The sequence below is a fragment of the Leptopilina boulardi genome, unplaced genomic scaffold, assembly GCF_019393585.1.
Source record: "Leptopilina boulardi isolate dan_hultmark-lab unplaced genomic scaffold, ZJU_Lbou_2.1 LbouV2_31, whole genome shotgun sequence".
NCBI lineage: Eukaryota > Metazoa > Arthropoda > Insecta > Hymenoptera > Figitidae > Leptopilina > Leptopilina boulardi.
Genome location: NW_026137874.1, coordinates 2418407 through 2442900, shown reverse-complemented (window position 1 = coordinate 2442900; position 24494 = coordinate 2418407). Strand labels below are relative to the sequence as shown.

General features: G+C 28.4%; 6 protein-coding genes across 20 annotated transcripts; 3 read left to right on the top strand and 3 right to left on the bottom strand.

Moving 5' to 3' along the window:
* Positions 1-163: 163 nt before the first annotated feature.
* Positions 164-2548, top strand: LOC127283456 (arginyl-tRNA--protein transferase 1). Its single transcript, XM_051308349.1, has 8 exons — positions 164-385; positions 537-663; positions 821-960; positions 1034-1452; positions 1538-1693; positions 1767-1939; positions 2022-2283; positions 2355-2548. Exons 1-8 carry the CDS (start codon positions 289-291, stop codon positions 2499-2501), a joined length of 1521 nt encoding a protein of 506 aa, XP_051164306.1. The 5' UTR covers positions 164-288; the 3' UTR covers positions 2502-2548.
* A 221-nt stretch (positions 2549-2769) lies between these two features.
* Positions 2770-11976, top strand: LOC127283454 (2-hydroxyacyl-CoA lyase 1). Of its 9 annotated transcripts, XR_007843361.1 has the most exons (16): positions 2770-2917; positions 3177-3230; positions 3423-3618; positions 3693-3834; positions 3918-4002; positions 4108-4289; positions 4368-4544; positions 4605-4846; positions 4938-5123; positions 5202-5277; positions 5354-5591; positions 5730-5837; positions 5907-6030; positions 6103-6226; positions 11048-11160; positions 11365-11976. XR_007843361.1 is itself a non-coding variant. In XM_051308348.1 (15 exons), the coding sequence occupies exons 3-14, from the start codon at positions 3568-3570 to the stop codon at positions 6196-6198; spliced, it is 1707 nt and encodes a 568-aa protein (XP_051164305.1). In that variant the 5' UTR covers positions 2770-2910; positions 3177-3230; positions 3518-3567; the 3' UTR covers positions 6199-6226; positions 11048-11976. The 9 variants fall into 9 exon arrangements, 8 of the variants coding, with proteins under 8 accessions (XP_051164305.1, XP_051164303.1, XP_051164300.1 ...); XM_051308348.1 differs by having other exon boundaries at positions 2770-2910; positions 3518-3618; positions 11048-11976; XM_051308346.1 differs by having other exon boundaries at positions 2770-2910; positions 3426-3618; positions 11048-11976.
* Positions 6228-11111, bottom strand: LOC127283452 (neprilysin-4). 5 transcript variants are annotated; one of them, XM_051308333.1, is made up of 14 exons: positions 10961-11111; positions 10280-10388; positions 10028-10179; positions 9605-9726; positions 8884-9112; positions 8569-8823; positions 8298-8500; positions 8062-8241; positions 7781-7992; positions 7500-7722; positions 7241-7417; positions 7017-7179; positions 6729-6938; positions 6228-6667 (listed from the first exon to the last, which is right to left on the bottom strand). In XM_051308333.1, exons 2-14 carry the CDS (start codon positions 10381-10383, stop codon positions 6285-6287), a joined length of 2613 nt encoding a protein of 870 aa, XP_051164290.1. In that variant the 5' UTR covers positions 10384-10388; positions 10961-11111; the 3' UTR covers positions 6228-6284. The 5 variants fall into 5 exon arrangements, with proteins under 5 accessions (XP_051164290.1, XP_051164291.1, XP_051164292.1 ...); XM_051308334.1 differs by having other exon boundaries at positions 10957-11101; XM_051308335.1 differs by lacking the exon at positions 10961-11111 and having other exon boundaries at positions 8298-8455; positions 10280-10383.
* Positions 11977-14221: 2245 nt separating the features above from the next.
* Positions 14222-19581, bottom strand: LOC127283453 (segment polarity protein dishevelled homolog DVL-3). 3 transcript variants are annotated; one of them, XR_007843360.1, is made up of 11 exons: positions 18926-19581; positions 18526-18595; positions 18145-18403; positions 17896-18081; positions 17612-17822; positions 17340-17468; positions 17064-17278; positions 16505-16987; positions 16195-16443; positions 14973-15160; positions 14222-14553 (listed from the first exon to the last, which is right to left on the bottom strand). XR_007843360.1 is itself a non-coding variant. In XM_051308339.1 (10 exons), the coding sequence occupies exons 1-10, from the start codon at positions 19111-19113 to the stop codon at positions 15126-15128; spliced, it is 2025 nt and encodes a 674-aa protein (XP_051164296.1). In that variant the 5' UTR covers positions 19114-19581; the 3' UTR covers positions 14768-15125. The 3 variants fall into 3 exon arrangements, 2 of the variants coding, with proteins under 2 accessions (XP_051164296.1, XP_051164295.1); XM_051308339.1 differs by lacking the exon at positions 14222-14553 and having other exon boundaries at positions 14768-15160; XM_051308338.1 differs by lacking the exons at positions 14222-14553; positions 14973-15160 and having other exon boundaries at positions 16130-16443.
* A 130-nt stretch (positions 19582-19711) lies between these two features.
* Positions 19712-21817, top strand: LOC127283451 (uncharacterized). The gene is made up of 5 exons (XM_051308331.1): positions 19712-20206; positions 20689-20814; positions 20938-21026; positions 21101-21203; positions 21314-21817. The coding sequence occupies exons 1-5, from the start codon at positions 19906-19908 to the stop codon at positions 21667-21669; spliced, it is 975 nt and encodes a 324-aa protein (XP_051164288.1). The 5' UTR covers positions 19712-19905; the 3' UTR covers positions 21670-21817.
* On the bottom strand, positions 21812-24045 carry LOC127283450 (putative nuclease HARBI1). The gene is made up of 4 exons (XM_051308330.1): positions 23668-24045; positions 23052-23338; positions 22189-22786; positions 21812-22112 (listed from the first exon to the last, which is right to left on the bottom strand). Exons 1-4 carry the CDS (start codon positions 23877-23879, stop codon positions 22082-22084), a joined length of 1128 nt encoding a protein of 375 aa, XP_051164287.1. The 5' UTR covers positions 23880-24045; the 3' UTR covers positions 21812-22081.
* Positions 24046-24494: the final 449 nt, after the last annotated feature.

The window sequence follows — 24494 nt, the reverse complement described above, 5'->3', positions numbered from 1 at the left end:
AGAGTTATTGTTCTTTTCTGTCCTTTTTGGGGAGTTACACAAAACATCCGAAATATGAAATCTGTCCATTTTATTTTATTTTCAAACTGTCACACTTTAGAGTTTCTTCGTTAGTTTTTTATAATTATTTACACGAATTTACGTCACAAAACTAAACAAAACGTATCGCTTTCCAACCCTGAGGTGACATGCTCTATGGCGTTCCTTGTCATAACTCATGTCTGTCGATTAATAATTAATTGATTAATTCTTTCATAAATCAGTATTTGGTGGTGATTAACAGTGATAATGGCATCAATATTATGTAGTATTGTAAAATACCATTCAGAACAAAAGAATTACAGATGCGGTTATTGTAAGAATCCAAATAGTAACTTCAGTCATGGTATGTTTTAAAATTTATTGTTCTATTAATTTTATAATAAAATTTTAATTTATTTACGTTTTTATATATAGAAATAACAATATTTTCAGTAAAATATTTTTATTTTCAATTGCATTTGAAATATTTTATGTTTTGTTTTATTTTTCTACAGGAATGTGGGCTCATACATTAACTGTACAAGATTATCAAAATTTAATTGATAGAGGATGGAGAAGAAGTGGTAGTTATTTGTATAAACCTGTAATGAATAAAATTTGTTGTCCAGCCTATACAATAAGGTGCAGTATTAATATGCATTTAACTTTCCAAATAGTACAAAGTTGACAGCCTTGAGACAATATTTCACTAAATATTAACCTTAAAATATCTTAGTCAAAATAATTCATATTTAAGAATATTATTCAAATTAAAATAATAACAAAAATTTAATGACAGATGTGATGCATTAAACTTCAAAATTTCCAAGTCGCAAAAGAAAATACTTAAAAGAATGTCCAACTTTCTAAAAAATAAATTAAGTAAAGAAGAAAAAATGTCTCATACCAATACAGATATTATTCATCAAAATAAATTATGTAAGTTAACTGAATCTTTTTTTTTTTTAATTATTTTATTTCTTAAAAGTCTCATAAATAAATATTCTTACAGCAGAAATGCCTTATAAAGAGTTTGAAACAATAGATGATGCTAATAGATGTAAAATGAATATAACTTCTGTGTCTTGTCACGTTAAAAAAAAGTTAATAGCAACAGAGATTGGTAAGGATTTTTTAAATACAGAAATCAAAGGATTAAAAGACAATATTCCATCAAGTTCAAGCAGTGAACAATTATTAGCTGCTAAAGATATAAAATCAAATAAAAATAAATTTGTGTCTTGTAAAAACACTCAACAAAAAAAAGCAAAAATTTTACGCTTAGAAAGAAAACAAAATAAATTATTAGCACAAGGAAAAACTAATACTGAAATTGAAGCTATTTTATCTCAGCCAAAACAACAACAAAATTGTGACAAAAATTTGGAACAATTTTTCAATGAATTAAATAGTGAAATGAACAAATTGGAGGTACAACATTATATGAGTCAACTTTTTTCATTACAAATATATATTTTACTAATTCATAAATTTAATAGAAAAATGTATTTAACAGTTGAAATTACATCGAGTAATGTCGGATGAGTTTCTTAAAAGCCTTGATGAAAGTGCAAATCTTTACAAAAAATATCAAATGGCTATTCATAATGATGATCCAGAAGACTGTGATAAATCATCATTCTTTAGGTTTCTTGTCAAGAATTCTTTACAGGTACATTTTTGTTTTGTAAATGGCAAAGTTTTATAAATAATTTTGAAAAATAATAATTGAAGAATTTTTTAAGGAATGGTGTCCAGAAAATGGTCCATTACAAGGATATGGTTCCTTTCATGATCAATATTGGTTAAATGGAAAATTAATTGCCGTAGGTGTAATAGACATTTTACCTTCATGTATTTCTAGTGTTTATTTTTATTACGATCCTGAATATTCTCATCTTTCTCTCGGAACATTTAGGTAATTTATTTATTTATTATTATTAAAACAACTGTAATTTAATACCTTCTTGAGAATAAATATGAAAAAATGTTAATTACAGTTCATTACGGGAGATTTTTCTAACCAGACAGTTAAGTAAGACTGTACCGAATCTTAAATATTATTACATGGGATTTTACATACACATATGTCCAAAAATGAGGTATAAATCGAAAATGGTTCCATCAAAACTTCTTTGTCCGGAAACATATGTGTGGTGTGACATTGAAAAATGTTTACCGAAATTGGATATTAATAAGTACAGTAGACTTAATGAGGATTTAGAAGCAACTAATGAAGATAGTATTATTAACATAGACGAGGTAACAAAACTATAATAAGTAAAAAAAAATTGCACACCTTGAAAAACTTATTGATTTGCATATTTTCATAGGTTTTAATTCTATATCGAGAACAAGCAATGTTGTATAAAACATACAAGAGAATGTTGTCTACAATTAAAGATGAACATGAAGTCTCAGAGTATGCTTCCCTAGTTGGAATGAAATGTGCCACGAGCATTCTTTTGTATCGTAATTAGTAATTAATATTATAATATAAAGAATAATAATAATATTATATGCAAAACATTATAATTTTATATCCTTACCTGTTGGGTAATTGCGACTATTTGAAGGTATGTTTTTTTTCTAATTACAAAATATAATTACTGTTGATAAAATATTTTATTTATTATAAATAAAATTATTGATGAGAAAAATTAATGAAATTTAAATTGAACCGCGCCATTTAGTATCGGTGAATATGCGCTTTGAGAGTCAGTAATGACGTCATTCTAGTCACGTCATCTATTCTGCAGCAGTAGCAGTTTTGTATACAATAAAGAAAATAATTATAAATTTAAAAAAATTAATTTTACTTGTTGAAGTTAGTGTCTATTACATTATACAGAAGAATTTAATTTTTCTGAAATTATCAGTTTCCGGCTAGTGAGTGGTAATACAATTACTATTTCTCATAGTATATATTTTTTTTATTACCGAGTAATGTCAAAATATTTTCCCTCCCTCGTCCAAACGAGTACCTACTTGTACAAATATATTTGATTTCACTTTTTAATTTAGTTTTGAAAATTTTGTTCTTTAAAATTAATCATTTAAAATTATAAAAATTTCAATTGATTAATTAACTATTTACAATAATTTCAACAATTACTATAAAAAAGGAGACATTTTATATTTACAATTAATTGCAGTTTATAGAACTCTTAATCTAATCAGATTCAGGAAGAGAGGCCGCTCAGCGACATGTACGTAACATTATTTCTCGTTATCTCTCATATGAGAAAGAAATTATATACAATCAGATAAATACATGTTCCGTTCAGAAAGGAATACTAATAATTTTTTTATTACATTTTATTTCAATTTTTGTATTATTTAAAATATGCAAATATGCAAATATCATAATCATCATAATGAGATATAACATTTGAATATAGCAGAATTAATCGTCAAATGCAAAGTTCAAAGTTCGTATATCAGGTGACGTACATGCAGTGAATGCTTATGAAACGTTTTGTATTCTTCATATTAGATCGATTTATTTTTATCTAAACATTGGAATAGACGACAAATTATAACAAAATGACGGAAAAAAATGGTAATCTAATAATGGCTGAATCCCTAAAACAACAGGTAAATAGTAATTTTTGTATTTGATTATATTAAAGAGACGAAATTTATTATTTTCCTTTGTTTTGTGATTTTAGGGAATAAAGTACGTTTTTGGTATAATGGGTCATCCAGTAATTGAACTAGCATTAAACATACAATCAGTTGGTATTCAATATTTAGGATTCAGGAATGAACAAGCAGCATGTTATGCTGCTCAAGCTTATGGCTATTTGACAAGTAATGTATAATAAATTATTTTTTGACACTAATTTTAATCTAACCATTTTTTGTGAATATAAATTTTTTTTTTTTCAAATAAGGGAAACCAGCTGCTGTCTTATGCGTATCGGGACCTGGATTACTACATGTCGTTGGAGGTATGGCGAATGCACAAATTAACTGTTGGTATGTTTTAAATTCTTTTTAAATGAAAATTCACGTGTTTCTCAATTTTTCGGAATTATCTGTTTTAAAAAATAAGTTTTATTTAATTGTGAATATTATTTACAGGCCACTTGTAGTATTGGGAGGATCGTGTCCAACTGATCATGAAGGTATTGGTGGATTTCAAGAATGTCCCCAAGTGGAAGCGTGTCGACCCTACTGTAAATATGCAGCGCGACCTCCAACTGCAAATTTAATACCCTCACATGTTGAAAAGGCAGTTAGACTTGCAACATATGGTAGACCAGGTAAATATAATTTTCTGTATTTTTCATTAATATTATGTCTATTTTTAATTTTTATATAAAATTAATATTATTTTAAAGGTGCAGTATATATCGACTTACCCGCCACTTTGCTTCAACAAAAAGTTGATGAGCATAATATAGTAAAAGTTTCACAGTGCCCACCACCTCCTCTTATATATCCTCAACTGGAATTAATTGAGAATGCCGTTGCCTTAATTACTAATGCTAAAAGACCTTTGGTAATTATCGGAAAAGGTGCGTAACTCTTTTTTTTACACAAACAATAATAAAAATTAATTAAATTAAATTATTCAGGAGCTGCATATAGTCGTTCAGAGAAACAGATAAGAGAATTGATTACATCAAGTGGTTTACCCTTTCTTCCTACTCCAATGGGTAAAGGAATTGTACCCGATGAAGATGTAAATTGTGTATCAAGTGCTAGAACAGCAGTTTTGCAAAATTCTGATCTTATATTACTGTTGGGTGCTAGATTAAATTGGATGTTACACTTTGGACGTCCACCAAGGTTTCAAAGTGATGTCAAAATTATTCAAGTAATTTCAATTTTTATTCCCAATTCTGGTATTTGAATTTATACCTTTTAATACAGTGGCAATACAAAAATAATTTGCAAATTATTTACAGATAGATATTTGTGCCGAAGAATTACACAATTCCGTTCCAGCAAGGGTGGCTATTCAATCTGATATTGCTCCAGCTGTAGAAGGGATAACTATTCTTCTTAAGAAGAAAAATTACCATATGAGTAAGAGTAATCCTTGGTGGAGGAACATTATTTCGTCCGGTGAAAAAAATAAAGAAATTATTCAAGTAGGTGATATTTTAAAAAATATTGCTAATTTTTGCAAAAATGCAAAATATTTTATAAATTTCAAATTTTTTTTTCAGAAACTAGCTTTAGACACGTCAGTTCCTTTGAACTATTATGCAGTCTTCAGAGAAATTCAAAATATGATACCAAAAGGTATTTTTTGCTTTTTTATTGAATTTTCAAAATTTATTATATTATTATCAATAATATTGATGTGTTCTATTTGTAGATAGTATAATTTGTTCAGAAGGAGCCAATACTATGGACATTGGTCGAACAATGTTACTTAATAATTTACCACGGCATAGATTGGATGCTGGGACTTTTGGCACTATGGGTGTTGGACTAGGTTTCGCAATAGCTGCTGCTCTTTATTGCAAAGATAATGCTCCTCATAAGAAAGTGATTTGCATTGAGGGTGATAGTGCTTTTGGTTTTTCTGGTATGGAGATAGAGACAATGTACAGGTACATTTTTCAAAATTATAATTTATTATTGGATCAATTTTGATATAAATTAAAAATTAATTTTCTTTTCTCAAAGAATCTTCAACTTAAAAAAATTAGTTTTTAAATTATTAAAATTTTTCTTGTCTTATATTTTAGATATAAGTTGCCAATTATTATTATTGTGATAAATAATAATGGCATTTATGGAGGATTGGATACTGAAACTTTTCGACAAATTCAACAGAGTGGAACACCAACTCAAGTGTATGCATTTGAAATTTTTAATAATTTATAATTCAATGATAAGGGTAATTTAATTTGAATAATTTATAGAATTCCTCCGTTTGCATTAACATGTGAAGTACATTACGAAAAAATAATGGAAATGTTTGGGAAAAAGGGTCACTATTGCACAACAATTAAACAGATTCAACAATCATTGAAAGATGCATTTCAAGTCAGTATTTCGTTGTTTAAATATAATATAATTATTAAACATGTTTTGTACAAAAATTATTTTTAATTTCAGATTAAGGATGAACCATCATTGATAAACATTATGATTAATCCTCAAGCTGATAGGAAAGAACAAAAATTTGCTTGGTTAACGGAATCAAAACTTTAGAGATTGGTATTAATTTTAATAAACAGAGGTAAATTTATGAAAATTTTTATTAAAATTTATTTATTTAATTATTTATTATTTTCGCATTACCAAACTGAACATTTTTTTGTCGGATTCATTGGTGTTCCAAGTGGGCAATTAAAAACTTGTGCGAAATCTCTTGTATTTGAAAGGGAGCCTATTACTCGAAATTTACCTGGCGAGTGAACGGCGGTCTTCAATTTATTTTTAGTAGCTTCTGGCCTCATTGAACTACACCATATTTGTGCAAAGTTTAAGAAAAATAATTGTTTCCCTGTTGCGTTAATACCTGGAAGATTTTCTTTCTCATCTCCATTTGTTTTTAACCACTTCTCATAAGCCCTGAAAGCTTGTTTAATCCCACCATTGTCAGCAATATTTTCCCCTTGAGTGTTGATTCCATCTATCTGCATATCAACTTCTGATACTCTATATTTACTATACTGATCTGAAAATGAAATATATACTTAGTATTTTTTCATCATCATCATTAACAAAAATAATCTCACCAATTAGACATTGGGCTCTTCGATGAAATTCTTTAATAGCTTCGTCTTTCCACCATCTATGTAAATTTCCATCTTTATTAAATAATCGTCCTTTGTCATCAAAGCCGTGTGTTATTTCATGACCAATGACAACTCCAATTCCTCCATAATTTAAACTTCTAGGAAAATATGTGTGATAAAATGGTGGTTGTAGAATTCCCGCAGGAAATACTTCGAAAAGAAAAATTTTAATGTAGAACTGCTTATATAATTATAATATTATAATTTTAATTTTTTTTTTAAACTCACTTATTTGATTCTTATTTCTGCTGTAAAATGCATTAACAACCGCTGGAGCAGTGGTCCAAAGAGATTTATTAACGGCACGTCCAAGGCGATCCTGTTCAATTTTTGTTAAATGATGTAGAATATTCAGTGTATTTTCAAAATATTTTTCTGGTTCAATTGCAACCTAAAATTTTTAATAAAAGTAAGGGAATCAAAAATATGGACATATTTCAAAAATTTATTACATTTTTATAAACTTCATTAAGTAATTTCGGTTCTAAAATAAAATCAGGATATCCAATTCGTAGGAGCATTGCATCCACTTTTTTACTTGCGATTCCCTTTGTTCTACCATCAATCCAAATAGTTTTGTTTAATAATTCTTTGAAGGATTTTTGTATTTCTCGTGTTATCAAAAGAGTCTTTCAAGAGAAAAAATATAATTATATAATGAATATAATTTTTAGTTAGTTTTCAATTTAAAAATAATCCATAATAACTTACATCATTTTTGCTAATCTCATTAAAATATTTTTTTACAAACATCGAGCCAACAACCATTCCCATATTTGAATTTACTTGAGCAACACAATTCTTCCATCTTGGTGGAGCCTGTTCTCGACCATAGAGAATGTTATAAAACTTTTGTTTTGCTTCTTGAAAACGATCATCTAGATTATTCACTCTGTGCCTCACAAATCGCCATAAAAGATAATTTGAAATTGTTCTAAAAATTATACAATAATTCATATTTAATTTTAATTATGATATTTATATGCACCTACCTTGGTGAAGTTTTAGAGAGAAGATTAACTAAATTCTGCATATATTGAAGAGCAAATATAACAACTGGTTCAGAAGTACGTGCAGTACGAGCCAAAACAATTGATAAATATTGATGCCAATCTATTTGTGGAATAATTGTTTTCAATTCTCCAACACTCATCTTTTTATAAAGATCAGAAACATTCTTTCGTTCATCTGGCGATAAAGTGATCTATATTTAAAAAAAAATACATTTAAAATTGTATAAATGTTACAATTATGTAATATTTTTTATAATTACTTTTGCTAGTTTTCTTTCAAACTTAATCAATTCTTCCGCTTGCTTTTGAGTATCGTTTAAAGATGATCCCAACAAAGTGGCAATTTTAATCATGTAAGCTTTATATGCATTAAGATATATTGCATTTGAAGGTTGGAGAAAGTAATCTCTGGTTGGTAAACCCAATGATGTTTGATCAAACTACAATATAATAGAATATAATAATTAAATAAATTTATTTATTTGAAAAAACTTACTTGTATGATATATTGATCGCTATTTTTTATGTCAGGTCCCACCCAATAGGAAATAAGAATATCGTTATTGAAGAGACGTAATTGTGCCGCTAATTGAAGCCAGTTAAAATTGTTTCCATTCCAATTTGGATGCAATATTGGCCAACCACCAAAATCGTCTAAAATTTCAAGTAATGGTTTTTCCAGTCTTTTCATCAAAATATCTAAATTATAAATGTAATGTTAAATTGACATTCTGTTTATTATAAAATAGTAATATATGGTCTCTCACCGTAATTCATGCAACTTTGATAAAGATGCTTAGCTTTCACAACGGCATCGTTGGGGTCTTTATAATGTTGAAGAATAGGTTCTTCTAATAAATTTTTTAATACTATATCCAAGGATTCTCTTAATATTTCAAAAGTATCGTATCCTGCTTTGTCTTTTGGAATTGGATTATGTTTTGCCCAATTGCCACAAGCATATTGATAAAAATCGTCACATGGATTAACAGTTTTGTCCATGTATTTCATCATTATTTTTGCTATATAAAAATATTTTTTTTTCAGATAACTTATTTTTGCTGTCTTCAAGATATACATACCTTGGATTTTTCGAATTCTATCATCAGAATTTTCTTTGCTGTTCCAAAAACTGCCAATTTTATCATTCAAGTTGAAAGTATGCGCATCATCATCATCATCATGATCATCTTCATCATCATCATCATCATCATCACCATCATCATCTTCATCATCATCAGCAGTTTCGCTTTCTATCTCAAGTGATTTATTTATATCCTTTTCGATTGAATCCGACAATTGCCAATGCATCTGTGATTTTGGCAAATTACCTATTGTTGCCTCTATTGCTCTATAACGTGCAAAAAGCCGGAAATCACCAACGACGCGAAAGTAAAAGGCAATTATTTTTGCTATGGTACTAAGTGAATAGAAATTTTAACGGCAGAAATCCAGGTTTACAAAATTTCAATTCGAGTTTTTAATTCGAATCGTCTCAAAATTCGAATTTATTAAAAATTAAAATATATTGCTATTAATAAATATATTTTTGAAGATACAAAGGGGGATTTGAATATGTAAAATCGCGAAAAAGATCATTTAATTTAACGGTACCATTAGGCTGACCCAACCACGCAATATCTACTTCGAGTTGCGTGGTTATTGACTCGCTGTAAATTTTATTTTTAAAAAATTCCTTTATTTTACGTTATAATAATTTTGGTCCAACACCATAGCATTTTCGGCTCTTTTTTTATAAATTATAATTATTAATATTTGCAGAGACTCATTTTATATGTATACCTGGTTTATTTCTCTTTTATTTCGATGCACATATTTAGTCTTAATAAATGAATTTGATGAGGCGAATGTAACTCGATCCTCTTCTACTGTTAAGTTCTCTAAATGTTGGCTTGTAAATTTTGCTGAAATTATTTATTACTACTTATTCATAATATGCAAAATTCTTATTTGGTGAAAAAGGTACTTTTATGCACATACCTTAAAAAAGTACAACTTTGTCGACATAATTTATATTACACAACAAATTAAACAAATTTTCGCCTATTAATTTCATGAAATTTGAAATTAGAAAAAAAAATTTTGTAAAAAAAGAATCAATTGCAACAAGTTAAACGTTATACTTACCGTGTTGCATTTTCTTTAAAATTTCAATTTTATTATTTCTGCATTCATTTGTTTTCTAAAATTTATTCTATTACGTACTTTTTTCAGTTGTTTGATGATGTGAAAATGTACCAATCACTGTCGATCGAGATAGAGCAATAAAAATTATAATTATTGGTAAAATTACTGCTGGTATAAGAAGCATACATTTTATCCAAGCTCGACAAAATTTATTCCTTCCCACGCACCACCTAAAATATCAGATTTTGTGAATCATTATTTTCGATAAAGAATTTTTATTTTTCTATTTTCAAATGAATGAAAATTATTTCAACTATTAAATTGGCATACTTCAATCTGCCCGTGTCCTTGTTGATATCCAATCTACAGGAGGGACAACCACTTGCATAACACTCCTCGTCACTAATTTGACTTAATTGATCTCCACTCCTCATCGTTTCTATATATATGTTTATTTAATTCAGAACAGAAATTATAAAAAATAAATAAACGTAGTTTTTTGTGAATTTCGTGACCATGAAACAAGTCAAAAGATCGGCTATTTCAAAATGATCCATTTACTCCCACACACACAATTAATCGTTTAAATTTCTACGCAGTCTAGGTCATATACGAGCTAAAATCATTTTAAAAATTGTACAATAAATTTTATGCTTTATAATTGAATGTGCAAAAACCTTTGAATTATAATTTTAATAATAAATTTATTTGCAATTTTCAAACACTGAAGAAATACATTTTTTTTTAAAAAATGATCTTAATTTCTTTAGAGTGAGAAAATACAAATAGAAACATGCAAAAAGAAATTTATTTATATACTAAAAATTTGCATATTCTTTATATAATAAAATTCATACATAAAGAGATATTAACAGTAAAGATTTTGTTAATTAAATCATCATTCATTATCTAAAAAAAAAGCAGTTTCTCAAATTTAAAAGTTAAAAACCTATATTTTATTAATGTATATTTGGAAAAAATAAATTTATATTTATAAACTAACTTACTTACTTAATATTGTCTGAGGTTATTATAATAATAAAGAAATCACTAAAAAAGTTGAGAAAGAAAAAAAGGAAGATATTTGACTGTATCTAGGGCAAATCTGAATGTCAATCTGGGTGATTCGAACGACTCCACTGATGTAGACTCCAAATTGCTGCAGAGTGGTGTGCTGAAAAATGATTATGTTTTACATTCGTCTCATCAAGGTATATTTTTGCCTTTACTATATATTCTTACTTCTTTTACTCCGTTATTCATTAATTATAAATTAAAATTTTTTAACATTTTTGTAAACTATATGAATTAATTTTCAATTACGAAAATTAACTTAGATTATTACCTATAATATTTTGTTATTTAATTTATTTTTTATTTGTTAATTTAAAAATTGACATTTCATTCATGTACAGTAAAACGCAGCGGATGAACTTGTCGCACTCATTTGTTTCCATTATGTATAGATATGAGGACGACAGGGCGCTTAAATTATTATTAAGTAGAGCTAAGTAATTTAAATAAGCTGAAAATTATATAAATGATATAAAATTTGAATATAAATTTTTTTCCAATTGGAAATAAGAATATAGTTATTAAATAACAATTACTGAAAATAAAGCATTTCTTGTATAATAATTACAAAAAATAATTTATTAATTATTTTACTTGCGAAATGCTTTTATTATAATTTTGACATATATAATTTTATCAAGAGATTTAATTAAAACACATACATATCTAATATTATTTTTAAGAGTAAATAATATAAATTATAATTTATAATATACATTTAATTATTATTTCCTGTATTGTGATATTTATATTTTTTATTTATGTGTTCCGATGTTAAGTATCTAGTATTCTATTTTTCACTCGCCAATTTGTGGAGAAAATGGAACTCCAAAATATCTTCTTCATCTGTAAAAGACGAAATTAAAAATTCCATAAATTTGCTATTTAAAAATCATAAGCTGTAAAACTTTCAGTAACTGTGAATTACATTAAAATTTTATAAATATGACAAATATTTTTTCATTTTATGATTTCGGTGCTAGATACACAATCCATGCAAGTGAAAGTTATTAAAAAAAAAAAAAGTTCAAATTTATTTTTTTGGCTTTTCTATCATTGGTGTAAAATATGAAACTTTATATATAGGTACAGCTAAAAATGAACTTTATTAATTTTTTAGTTATGATAAATACATACATTTTGAAGGTATGAAACTTTTTTGAAAATAAATTACAGAAGAAAAGTATTTCTTTCGTAGTTTGTTATTTTTTACAAGTCACTGTTTATCTTATTTGTTATTTTAAGTCCATTGCAGTGGACTTTGGGTTTGTTAAAATTAAAACCTTTCTAAAAAATAAAAAACTTGTAATTATTTAATTATTTTTTTTTATAAAACATAAATAAATATGTAAAAATTACTAAAATTTGATCTGATATTTCTTGCAAGCAAGCATAATTCCCTTCTTATTTGAAATTTTTTTTTTTGGTTTTTTATCATAGTTTTTTGATGTATTCTTATACTCAGAATAAACAAATTATTTTGGTCACATTTTTAATAGATTTAAAAATATTAATCATAGAAGAGAGCATAAAAAATATAATTGTTTAAAAAAAAGTATAAAGTTAATAAAAAAAAAAAAGAATATGTATCTTACGTACAAAATTTGTTCAACCCCCATCATAGAAAAATATTCTACCCACCCTAAAAATATTAAGTAATGACCCTTTGAATATATAAAAAAGAAAATGACCAAAATTTTTTGCTTATTATTAAAAAAAAGAAGAATTGTCATATAAAAACACCATTTATAAATAATATGCTGCAAGTGTACTTGAAAGTTAATATTTCTTCTGAAAATTTAAAATTCTATGCACTACATTTTAAATCTATTAACTTACTGCTTCTTGCCGAGTCGAATTATTTTCAATTTGAATCGAACACAGCTCTAATATGTATACATATGTATGTAAACGATTAATGCATGTATTATTATACGTAATAATTATAATAAACCCTGATCAAAAATGTCCAAAGGACCAATAAAAATATACTTCCTATTTATCCCAATGTATATATATAAAACAGTACTTTTGCTTAATGCTCGTTTATATTCTAAATTACAGTTTACTATTTTAACAAGTCGTTACAGTCGCACTGATTTTTTCTATTATATTTTTACGCATTTACTAACGCGTTAAAGACGACAGTGAATTGATATATTTCAGAAAGCGGTTGCTGAGAAACTGTAATATATTATATATCAACATTTTCTACTTAAATGCTAATGAAAAATAAGTAATACAACGCAAAAAGAAAAATAGTTACATTCATCAAAAAAGGCATTTTTGAGCTCAGTCCTTTTATAAATGTTCAGTTTTGCAAAGTGCGAATTACATTCCGTGAAAAGTTTGGACAATTATCAAGGATAACTTATCTTCCAATGAAAGTGAAATTTTACAATATTATTGTAAAAAAAATCTTCTGCATGAGCTTTTAAAAATCATTTACAAATTATGTTGTATTACTAATTATCGAAAATTGTTCCTTGCTTACACATTTTGCAAAGATTTAAATCGATTGCAAAATTTAATTTAATTTTTAATTAATTACTTATATTCATAAAAATGCAACCGCACTAAAATATTTCACAAAAATTTTTTCGAAATCTCGTATCCGTTTCTTAAAGTATTAATTACAAATGAACATAATATACGAAGATTTAACAATAATTACTTAACTATGCATTTAGACATTACACTGTTAAAAAAAAAACCACACAAACAAATTTGGATAATTCTATGTATATCCAAACCTAATTGCGTTTTTGTTTTTATCCTTGGACGTTAAATTGTTTTTTTTTTCATGTTTTGAAGCTCTTTACATTTATGTATTATGTATTATTCGAAGTTGTAAAATTTCACAAAAACAGTAAATATCAAGCATTGAATTTTTAAAGTAGATACTTATATGTACTATTAATATAATCTAAAAATATAACTCATTTTGTGTGAACATTCAAATTATATAGAACGTTTAAACAAAAGAATTTAAACAATTAAATTATTAAAAACAAAAAAAGATAACAAATATTGTAACATTCAATTATAAAAATTAAAAAACATTGCAGGATATTTTCAAATAATAAAAAATAATATAAAAACATTTGAATCGAATTTTCACACAGATATAATTTCTTTAATTAAAAATTGCAAATAATAATAATAATAATAATAAAAAAAAAGTAAAACGCATAAAAATAAACAGTAAAGAATATCATTAAAATATATTTGCTCATACATTTCCAACTTGTACGTATTTCGTCAAAAAATTATTTGACTTACCTTATTTAACTTAACAAGAAAATAAATGTGTTTTCCTTTACAATAGTCCACCACAAATTCATGCAAACAGCTCATAATAGAAAAAGAATTCAAAATGCAAATTTTATGATTCCAAGACGGTGTACAATACTTTTCGTAACTTTAATCTTAAAAAATCTTTAAATGGCACATTCAGTATTAGTACAATATATAACTATATACATGTCCCTTTCTGAGGAGCATCTCATTAAACAGAGTTGGAAATTTACCTACAAATAAAAGTATTGAAAAAATTTATTATAAATAATAAAAAAATAATTCCCTTTTTTTAATCATGTCAAAAAGTTTTAAAATGATTTTGTAAAAGAAAAAGTAATCAAAATGAACACAATGTTAAAAAACAAATGTTATTTATTTAATTATATATTTTTCCATCTTATGGTACAGTAAATGGAAAAAATATTTTAAATCATAAATCTTGAATTACTTTTATCTAAATCCTTTTATTCTATTTTTATTTCTTGCTATTTAATAGTTAATTTTAAATATTCATATTTTTAATTGACATGAAGTGTAAATTTTTGTTTAATTAAAAAAAAAAAATTAATTGATAATCGTATCATTAATTATTATTAGATATATTTTCAACTCTGGAATTGTAGAAATATGTGAAGATCTGATTACGTACGTTTCGAACGATTCATCATTGAGTTTGCGAAGATGATTAAGTTTATGTTCATGTACTTATAATAGAAATATCGTGGTGTTGTGTCAACAAATTCTTCTTACTATTGAAGTTGACGAATCGTTCGTTTGATATTTGATAAATATCTTGAAGACTTTAAAAAAATAGCTGCCCCATTGTCGTAGATAATCCTAAAATCAATGGAAACCAATGGAACAATGTTAATGTCAACTATCTGAGTTTTAAGCAACAAGTTTCAGAAAAAAATAGTTCATGCACCTTCTTATCATGTTTTCATTTTTATATAAAATATTCTCTATTAAAGAGCCGTGTTATTTACAATAAATCATGCGTGTGCGTGTTGACAACTATATAGAATAAAAACAAATATAATATTATTTTCAATAGAAATGTCACTTGAGGAATTACCAAAAAGTGATAATATTACCTCAATTACTAAACACGATGTGACTTACATTACGTGTTATTTCATTATAAAAATATTTTCCATTAGTTCAACTAAACTATCATCTTTAAAAACATTGCAATAAAGTAATTTAAACATCTGCTGATCTTTATATTCTATAAATGGAAATTTAACCCTTCGTCTGTAAACGTGGGTCATTAACGTTCGACTGTTTTTAATGTGCTCAAAAAAAATTCATGGTACTTTTTACAACCCTTAACTTCTTATAAAAATGCTAAAAAAATTTATTTATTTTTTTGTAAACAAATGGAGAAATGACCCACGTTCACAGACGAAGGGTTAAGGTAGAAATGTATGTATGTATGTATGTATGTATGTATGTATGTATGTATGTTTAAAGTAATTTACTATCGAGCCTTAATTTTTATTTCGATAGTGTCGCATGCATAAAACAGTATTTTGAAAATCTACATAGAAATAGTAACCTAAAATGCTGAATAAAGAGAGAAAAATCTTATCCATGTTTGATGTGCTAGCTTTAAAAAAAAATAAATGATTTTTACTAGTACGTCAAACACAAAACGAATGCAAAGCTGACAATAAATTCTGCTGAGATCAGCTGTAAAAATATACGAAATATATTATTTTTATAAATAAAGTAATAGAAAATTATTATTTTTTCAGTGATCTCATATGAATTAATGTCTCAGTTGTTGAAAAGACAGACCCACATCTACATGACATCAACAAAAAATTCACAAGGATTGCCCATCGCAATGCGAAATGACTGTCTACTACCGGATAAGTCTTGCTGATTTGACTGAATCCCCGATCCAGTTCCTGTTTGCACTGATTGCTCAGAACCACTGGATCGACTGCGACTGCCATTAGATCTCTTCCCATTAGAACCATTTCCATTACCTGAATTCTGTTTTGGCATTACTGGCACAGATGGCATTTGAAGTTCTGATTCGGATGCTGATGAACAGGATTTGAGATCATGAATTGGTTCCTTGCAAATATGTTCGCTACCTGCACTACTGCCGCCTGGAACCAAAAACATTTATTTATTATATCATGTTTAGAATTAAATTTTAAAAATATTTACCTGATCCACTGTGAATACTTTCATCCCGATGATATCCATAAACAGTGGGCTCACTGGTAAAGTTAAATGGCATTGGACTGTAGCCTGTTGTTGAATGAGGAGCATATGTTCCTGAATAAGGCATATCCCAAGAACTAGGTGGTGGCAATGGACCAACTGTGTCACAGTCAAGTTTCAAATTATTTATAGCTGAACACAAATCGCCAAATATATAATAACACTGTTCAGAAAAAGTTATTTTATTGACAGTGTGTCTGATGAAGCCAGCTTTCAGCATCAATGAAGCATACTTTCTGGCGTCGCGTCGATCTATGAAACCTTCTACATGTGTGTGAAGCCAATCAACTACATCAGCTCCAATAAATGCATTTGGAATGGTGATCTTTAACCACATACGATCTCGAATCTCTAATCCTGAATCAGGCCGTGCCATTGCTCGTACTATAGTTGGCATATCCGTATTTATCGTTAAATGTATATCTTCTAAAGTTCCTGAAATCGTTCGAGATTTAGTTCTTAAAGAAAAGGACGCATTAATAATTGAGAAAATAAAACTCACGCTCCGTATCTGGTAATGTGCTTGCAAGACTACTGGAAGTGGAAGTTAAAGTTGTTGCACTTGGTGGTCGGGGAGGAAATCCCTCGCCTCTAATTGCAGCAGTGTGAGCTACCCAAGCACCGGGATCTATCGGTCGAACGGGTTCAGTTCTTGGGATGGTGAAATATCCCTTTGGATTAGGATCCCAACATTTGGCAACCACTAATTTTATCGGACTACAAATAAGAAATAAATTAAACTCAAGTTGTTTTACATTAATAAAAATAAATTTCTTACCCAGGCTTTTGGACTACTTCTCTTAAAACTCTGACAGCCTCATCGTTGGACATATTTTCAAAATTAATATCATTCACTTGAAGAATCATGTCACCAGGCTCTATTCGTCCGTCTAAGGCAACTGCTCCACTGGAAAGAATAAATAAATAAATTTTTAATTTCTTCTTCTTTTTACTGTTTATGATAAATTTAATTCCTATCACTCTGTGCCAAATGTTATTTTACAGAGATTATTATATTGAATTGATCTTTGGAAAATAAATGAAATTTACCCTTTCATTATTGAGCCAACGTAAATACCCCCATCTCCACCTTTATTGCTTTGTCCTACAATACTGATTCCAAGAAAATTGACTGTATCCATATTAAGAGAAACTGTTATTATATTTAAAGACATTGTGCTATCTGTAATACTACTGATTGATGATGCTCTTGACATTGGTGGTAATCTATGACGACGCCTTCTTTGAGGTCTGCGACGATCTAATAAAATAAATTTACAATTTATGCTTTCATAAAAAAAAGCTTCCAGACTAATTTCAAACAAAAATGTTACCTATGGTTGTTCTATCGATTGTACTACTCATATTGGTGTGACGACCTCCAGTTGTCGATGTAATACGACTACTTGCATCGTCGTCTGATTCCAAAAATGTTGAAGTTTCTAAATCAGAACTGAGAATTGATGCACTTTCATAACCATGACCAGAGCGATGTTTAGAATGACCATTTATACGAAGTCCTAAAAAAGAATTAATTTAAATAAGTTTCATATTGTTCTCGCCTATATAAAAAAAAAACATACCATTATATTTGTGGTATTTTTCGTATTTGTCTGCATGATGCCTCGAAGTTTTATGCAAATGATGACCTTGACGACTACTTATTATACTCTCTGTTTCCGTTAGTGTGTCATCGTGAGAAAGAGAAAGCGGACCACGAGTTGTAAGTCCAGGAGCTCCATGAACATGATCAACATGATCATGCTTCTGCTCTCCATGTGCTACTGATTCTGTGCACTGCGATGTACCATCTGACACGTTACTTCCCTCAGCTGATACCAACTATCATTAAGTAAAATCATTCGTTTTTAATAAATATACTACTAAAATTGCAAGAATTCAATTATTTTCATGCAAAAAAAAATATTTTTCTATAATAAAAAATTGAATTGTTTTTAATTTACCCATGAAACGACACGGCCATTAAAACAAGGAAGATGAGCATCATCATCGACAATTTCTTCTTTTACCACCCTACAAAATAAAATATAAATAAATCTTCAAAATCATTGTTATTTTTAGTAAAAACTACTCTATGTAAAATTTGATAACATATTTTTCTGAAAACATTCTTTATTGACGTTTTTTGTGCGAGAATAAAATTTTTTATTTGTTTAAGAATTAATATTCATTAAATATTGATAAATTGAATATTATAAAAAATGTCATTCAATGAAAAATCCATTTGGTGAATGTTTATTTAATTACTAAACAAAAGAGTTAATTTTTAAACCAACTAATAAATTAAAATAAATTTGTCATTAAAATCAAAATGCATCGATGGGAAAAATTATATATACATACCCAAAATCATCATCCATTGATTTAAAGAAAAATTTATAATTAGGGCGATTTAAACTAGCTTTAAAGTCAGCCAGTGTTACCCTCTCGGGAACAATGCTCAACTTGACTAAATATGGGGTCTCTTCATCATCAATATGATATATGATCTTTGTCTCTTCCATTCTTGACTCTTTTTGTTGTGCGTCCATTTACAAAAAATTCGTATCTCAATATTCTTTGAGAACCAACACTTTTGAACCAATATGGCGAGTCGCACAAGACGAGAAGCTTACGCGCTCGCAAAACTTGACGTTTCAAAAAATCATATTTCTCCTTTTATTATTAACACACTATTAACTTTTTTGATATTCGATTTCTTAAATTAGTTAAAATTAATAACTACATTTTGCACATTATGAAAGTTGTTTTGACAAAAAGAGAAACACAAAAAATGTCCGCTGTTAAGAAAACTTGGGTTAATTTATGTAAATGTTTATCAACTCGTATAATTCACTAATTCATTAAAATCATTGATAATCAATAATTTACTTTGTTAAAAAAACTGACAATAAATCAACACTATTTTAAAAATCTTCCTTTTGTAACTATTGTGATTGTGAAATAAATCCAGAGAAAATTCAGCTTCAGCTTCCTTCTAAAACCACTAAAGATTTACGATACCTAGAACTGTAATAGAAGTTGAATCATGAGTGTCAACCTTAAACTGAAGGTAAAACATCTGAAATGTGAACTATCTGGACAATTATATTACATTTAGGGCCAGTTTCACCAACGGTCGGTTAACCTCGGATCAACTAACCTAGTTCATCTCTTGATCGTCAGAGTTGATCGCTCGTACGTTTCACCAGTCTAATCGTAGTTTAAGGTGATCGCGTTTAGTTAATCCATACTTCCTAGCATTCCCTAGCCGTTTTGCCGCCTGAATTCAGTTTTGTGTTTATACAGTGTAACATTGTATAATTATATTTTTTGTTAAAATAATGAATTTTAAAGTTCCAATGGATAAAAAAATCAGGACTAGAGAGCCCAATTTGCTCAGTAGCGAGCGAGAGGCTCTGCTGACGATAATCCAGGATCATCGTCATATAATAGATTGTAGGAAAACTGATGGTGTCAGTTTAGACAGGAAGAAAGAGGAATGGAGAAAGATATGTGATAGATTTAATGTGATATCGGGCATACATCATCGAGAAGCTAGTTTTCTCAAACAGTCGTGGGAAAATATTAAAAAGAGAGTCAAGAAAGATGCTGCAGAAAGAAAACTGCAAACCTTCAAAACAGGTTTGTACATTTCATAACCTCAAAGTTACACGTTAGATTTGTTTACTAATTGCAATAGAAATTGACACTTCTGAATATAAACAAACATACTGAATAAATTAAAAAGAAATAAAAACTGATATGTTTCGGAAATTAATTAATATCATTAATAATAATTAATACCTTTCTTTGTGTTTTTGCAAAATGAAAGTTTTTGTTTTATTTATTATATACACTTGATTCAGACGAATGTGTTTTATAATTAAAATTGTAATTAATTTAAATCTAAAGTGTACTGAAAGTATAAACAGTATAAAAATTGTTCTTTAATTTGACTTTTATGTAAAATAAAATATGTTACATAAAATTATTAGGATGGTTTAAATGCAGAATAACATGAAATCACAGGGTTTTTTGTAATAAATATTTTGCTTATGTATGTATGTATATTTAATAACCTCAAAGTTACAGGAAATACTAAAGTAAAATTTTTTTCAATGTAGGTGGTGGTCCCTTTAATAAACCTAAAGAAGATCCTGAAAGTGACAGAGTTCTCGGTTTGCTGCAAGCAACAGCTTCAGGATTCAACAACACCTATGATGGAGATTCTTCATTTTTAACGTCACCTTGTAAGTTTTCAACCTAACCTCGTTATTCACAAAAACAAATAGATAAAAAAAAAGAAATAGATTTATTAAAAATATTTTGTATTTTATTATGAATAATTATAAAAATTAATTTATGTTATGTAGTCAAGTCTAATGCCGAAATATTGGACCCATCTGCATTTGAAGATGATGAAATGCAAGAAAGCAACGCAGATGGCGAAAAAGATGAAGAGGTAATGACAAAATATAGTCATGAAATGAAACGTTTGACTTTTGACAAGAAATAATATCTAATCTTTGTTTCCAGACTGAAACTGTGAAGGATTGGTCTCGATACACCCCCCAGATGCTACGACAACCGATTAGCCAGGCTCTGAAAGTTGATTCTACAAATGACAAGCAATATCATGGTAAGATTAATAAAAGGAAAGAAATCGTATAATTTACAAATAATCTTTATTATAATCAATAATATCGAATCTGGTAAACCTAATTTTAAAAAAATTGGCTTACGTTTCAGAGTATGTACCATCTGAGGAAACCACACAATCAACCACACTATCAACACCGGAAGCAGGAAAAAAAATGTCGTTCATTTCTGAAAGAATGAGCAGAAGGAGGCCGGTGCTTCCGAAAAAAGTAGTTGATCCATCCACGAATGAGGCTAAAATAAAAACTTTAGAAAGTACCTTAAGAATCGCCGAGGAGCAACACGAGTTGAATATGCTGCACATAAAAGAGGAGCACAGCCTTAAAATGCAGATCCTACAAGAGCATTTATGTCAGGAAAAATTGAAAACTCGCATCCTGAATGCAGAGATGTATGAAAAATGCGATAAGTCGGACATAGAATGGCTAGATCCAAACATGGAATAGTCAATGAATTCAGTTTGGAGTAAAAGAAACAGACTTTATATCTGTTTCTTTTTCTCCAAAATAAATTTTCCTGTCGAAAATTTGTGTACCCAAGGTGTGAACGTTTTGTGACTTAAATTGTGTGATAAATAAAGCAATAGAAAAAGTTATCAAATGGCATTTTATTTAATAATCCGGTTCTTAAATTTACATTACCCGTTGAATGACTATTTAATTATTATTATTAGCCACAAAATTATAAGAAAAATATTCTTTATATTTACAATTAGTATTTCATATTATGGGCTTCATATGAAATTTTGAAAATCCAAATTAAATTCGATTAATGTTACAATCACTTGGAAGTTCGTAAATGTTATGTACAATTCTTGCGGTACTCCTTAAAAGCACGGATTTACGATAACGTTTAACATTATCGTGCTCTTTCATTATTTCTTGCCATTCTGAAAAAATTTATATATTTTACTACAGATTTTTTCCTTTTGCAGTACAAAAATATATATAAAAAATTTATAATACCTTCCAAAGTAATTTTCTACAAGATTTAGTCTGTCTTGGTGGTTTTGATGAACCCTTCTTCCTCCTTCAGCTTGAACGAGATTACCCATCTCACCCTGTTGCATTAACACATCCCACGGAGCAGGAATATTTAGGTCTGGATCATCACGTGGTAATCCTTCACCTGCTCTCCTCAAGATATTGTGTAATACAGCTGTAGCAACTATAATTGGAAAGGTTTTCTCCCAATGAACTTGCATTCCTAATGCCATTGCTGGAAATCGACGTTTCCAAATTCCAAATGTCCTTTCAATTGGATTCCTTGTTCGTATTTGAGACTCATTGTATAATTGCTCCTGAGGAGTTCTTGCAGTATCCAAGGGGGTCATCATGTATGATCGACATGCATAACCAGAATCTCCAACGAGCACACTATTTTCAAATCTTCCTTCCTCAAATAAGGCCCGGCGATAGCAGTTGTTAAAAATTGTACTGTCATGTGAACTTCCAGGCCACCTCGCCACAATATCCAAGAATTCTAAATTCGAATTACAAATCGCCTGAACATTCAGTGAAAAATATCCTTTGCGATTCCGAAATATTTCTGCATTCTGACCACCTATTACAAACAATTCCAGAAGCATGTTAAAAAATTTTTTTAAATTAGCACACTGCAAAATGTTGAAGTATTCAATTAATAAAAAAAATTTATTTTAAAGATAGATGTTTATAGAAAACAAAAATACATTTCTTTGCATTTTCTTCTAAACAAATACTTATATTTCGAAAACAGTAAACTTTTTTGAAAGTTCAACAAGTTAATGTTGTAAAGAATTTATTTTTTATTAAAATAAGCCACTATTAGTGAGTTGATAAAAATTTACCTGGAGATTTTATTTTGATGTGGGTACAGTCAATTGCGCCTATCACTTTTGGGAAACTTGCAATCCTATAAAATCCAGCTTGAGTCCTCATTATCTCGTTGTTTCTTTCGGGAAATACAATATGTGTTTTGTAGAGAGAGGCTATTGCACCACTTACTCGATGCACAATTCTATGAGCCGTAGACTTACTGAAGCCACCAAAATCAGCTGCGGATAGCTGATCTGAACCAGTCGCATAGAATCGCAAAGCACACAGTAATTGATTCATCGGAGACACAGCATGATTCCTGATATAACGGAAAATGTAAATAATTTACATATATATGTAAATATATAAATTCTAAAAATACTTTAAAATTGTTACAAACATTATAATGAATTAATTTATGGCAATTTATGGTAAATGTTAAAACAGAAATTGGAAAAAAATATACGTTTTAAAGAAGAACTAATAAAGTTTGCTTAAAATTGCAATTAAACATTTATACAGAAATACGCACTAATATCAATAAAATTATTCATAAAAAAATAATACATTTTTAGGTTAGGAACAAGTTCCCTCATTTTCCTCATTTATCCGCTTGAATTAATTATCATACACTTTATGGATAAATACCTGTCAGTTGGAAATTCCAATTTATCTTCTATTTGCGATAAAACATCTAGAGCAGACTCCTTGGAAAGTCTAAATCGAGTTTCAAAATCTAAATCGTCAAAATCATCAAAATGTTGACTTCGCTCACGAATCCACCTTGGTCGACGCACAGGAACGTTATCTTCATCACTAGACGAATCAAATGCTACATCAAACAATCTCCGGACAGCCATTTTTATATAAATATATTTGTTTCTGAACTGCACTGCACTTTTCACACCAAAATATTATAACAAACAAAAGTACACAAGAGAATAACAAAAACGAAAGGCGGAATGACAGGTCGGAAGTCTTCGTGCTTAGGTTCGGAAGAGTTCGGCAAATTAAACATGGATCAACTCTCTTAAACCGCCAAAATCGACCGTTTAAGAAATGAACTTAGGGCGGTATTCATAGTTCCGACTTAAGCAAGGACTTAAGAGTTGCTTGATCAAGATGGTCTTATTCGAATGAGTCGAGCTTAAGACCATATATATTCATAGTCAGAAATAAGCAATTGCTTGGTAAAGGAAATGCAGCTTAAGAATTTCTTGACCAAGCAAATGCTTAAGATGATCTTATTGAACGATCGGCTTTTTCCGTAAATATTCTCTTGAATCCACCAATAAGAAATGGTTTTGAAAATTCGCCTCAATGCGCCAAGGAATATTTATACCTGCGTTGTTTTCAATTTGAGTTTTTCGTTTCAGCGTTTGAACGAACAGTTCATTCTGTTATTATAATTGTTTTTATAGTAAATAATAATTACAAATATAAATATAAATTTTGTGTATAAGGTTAAAAACTGT

What these genes read in the sequence shown, in the direction of transcription:
- LOC127283456 (XM_051308349.1), top strand. Translation starts at nt 289, where the DNA reads ATGGCATCAATATTATGTAGTATTGTAAAATACCATTCAGAACAAAAG. An exon ending in TATTCATCAAAATAAATTAT is followed by an intron (nt 961 to 1,033) that starts GTAAGTTAACTG and finishes ATATTCTTACAG; the next exon opens with CAGAAATGCCTTATAAAGAG. An exon ending in GTGAAATGAACAAATTGGAG is followed by an intron (nt 1,453 to 1,537) that starts GTACAACATTAT and finishes TGTATTTAACAG; the next exon opens with TTGAAATTACATCGAGTAAT.
- LOC127283454 (XM_051308348.1), top strand. Translation starts at nt 3,568, where the DNA reads ATGACGGAAAAAAATGGTAATCTAATAATGGCTGAATCCCTAAAACAA. An exon ending in TTTGGTAATTATCGGAAAAG is followed by an intron (nt 4,545 to 4,604) that starts GTGCGTAACTCT and finishes TAAATTATTCAG; the next exon opens with GAGCTGCATATAGTCGTTCA. An exon ending in CATTGAAAGATGCATTTCAA is followed by an intron (nt 6,031 to 6,102) that starts GTCAGTATTTCG and finishes TTTTAATTTCAG; the next exon opens with ATTAAGGATGAACCATCATT.
- LOC127283452 (XM_051308333.1), bottom strand. Translation starts at nt 10,383, where the DNA reads ATGAGGAGTGGAGATCAATTAAGTCAAATTAGTGACGAGGAGTGTTAT. An exon ending in GCGATCAATATATCATACAA is followed by an intron (nt 8,242 to 8,297) that starts GTAAGTTTTTTC and finishes ATTATATTGTAG; the next exon opens with TTTGATCAAACATCATTGGG. An exon ending in TTAATGAAGTTTATAAAAAT is followed by an intron (nt 7,180 to 7,240) that starts GTAATAAATTTT and finishes TAAAAATTTTAG; the next exon opens with GTTGCAATTGAACCAGAAAA.
- LOC127283453 (XM_051308338.1), bottom strand. Translation starts at nt 19,113, where the DNA reads ATGGACGCACAACAAAAAGAGTCAAGAATGGAAGAGACAAAGATCATA. An exon ending in ATGGCCGTGTCGTTTCATGG is followed by an intron (nt 18,404 to 18,525) that starts GTAAATTAAAAA and finishes ACTTAATGATAG; the next exon opens with TTGGTATCAGCTGAGGGAAG. An exon ending in AAAATACCACAAATATAATG is followed by an intron (nt 18,082 to 18,144) that starts GTATGTTTTTTT and finishes ATTCTTTTTTAG; the next exon opens with GACTTCGTATAAATGGTCAT.
- LOC127283451 (XM_051308331.1), top strand. Translation starts at nt 19,906, where the DNA reads ATGAATTTTAAAGTTCCAATGGATAAAAAAATCAGGACTAGAGAGCCC. An exon ending in TTCATTTTTAACGTCACCTT is followed by an intron (nt 20,815 to 20,937) that starts GTAAGTTTTCAA and finishes TATGTTATGTAG; the next exon opens with TCAAGTCTAATGCCGAAATA. An exon ending in AAATGACAAGCAATATCATG is followed by an intron (nt 21,204 to 21,313) that starts GTAAGATTAATA and finishes CTTACGTTTCAG; the next exon opens with AGTATGTACCATCTGAGGAA.
- LOC127283450 (XM_051308330.1), bottom strand. Translation starts at nt 23,879, where the DNA reads ATGGCTGTCCGGAGATTGTTTGATGTAGCATTTGATTCGTCTAGTGAT. An exon ending in TTGGAATTTCCAACTGACAG is followed by an intron (nt 23,339 to 23,667) that starts GTATTTATCCAT and finishes CCGTTATATCAG; the next exon opens with GAATCATGCTGTGTCTCCGA. An exon ending in GTAGAAAATTACTTTGGAAG is followed by an intron (nt 22,113 to 22,188) that starts GTATTATAAATT and finishes AAATTTTTTCAG; the next exon opens with AATGGCAAGAAATAATGAAA.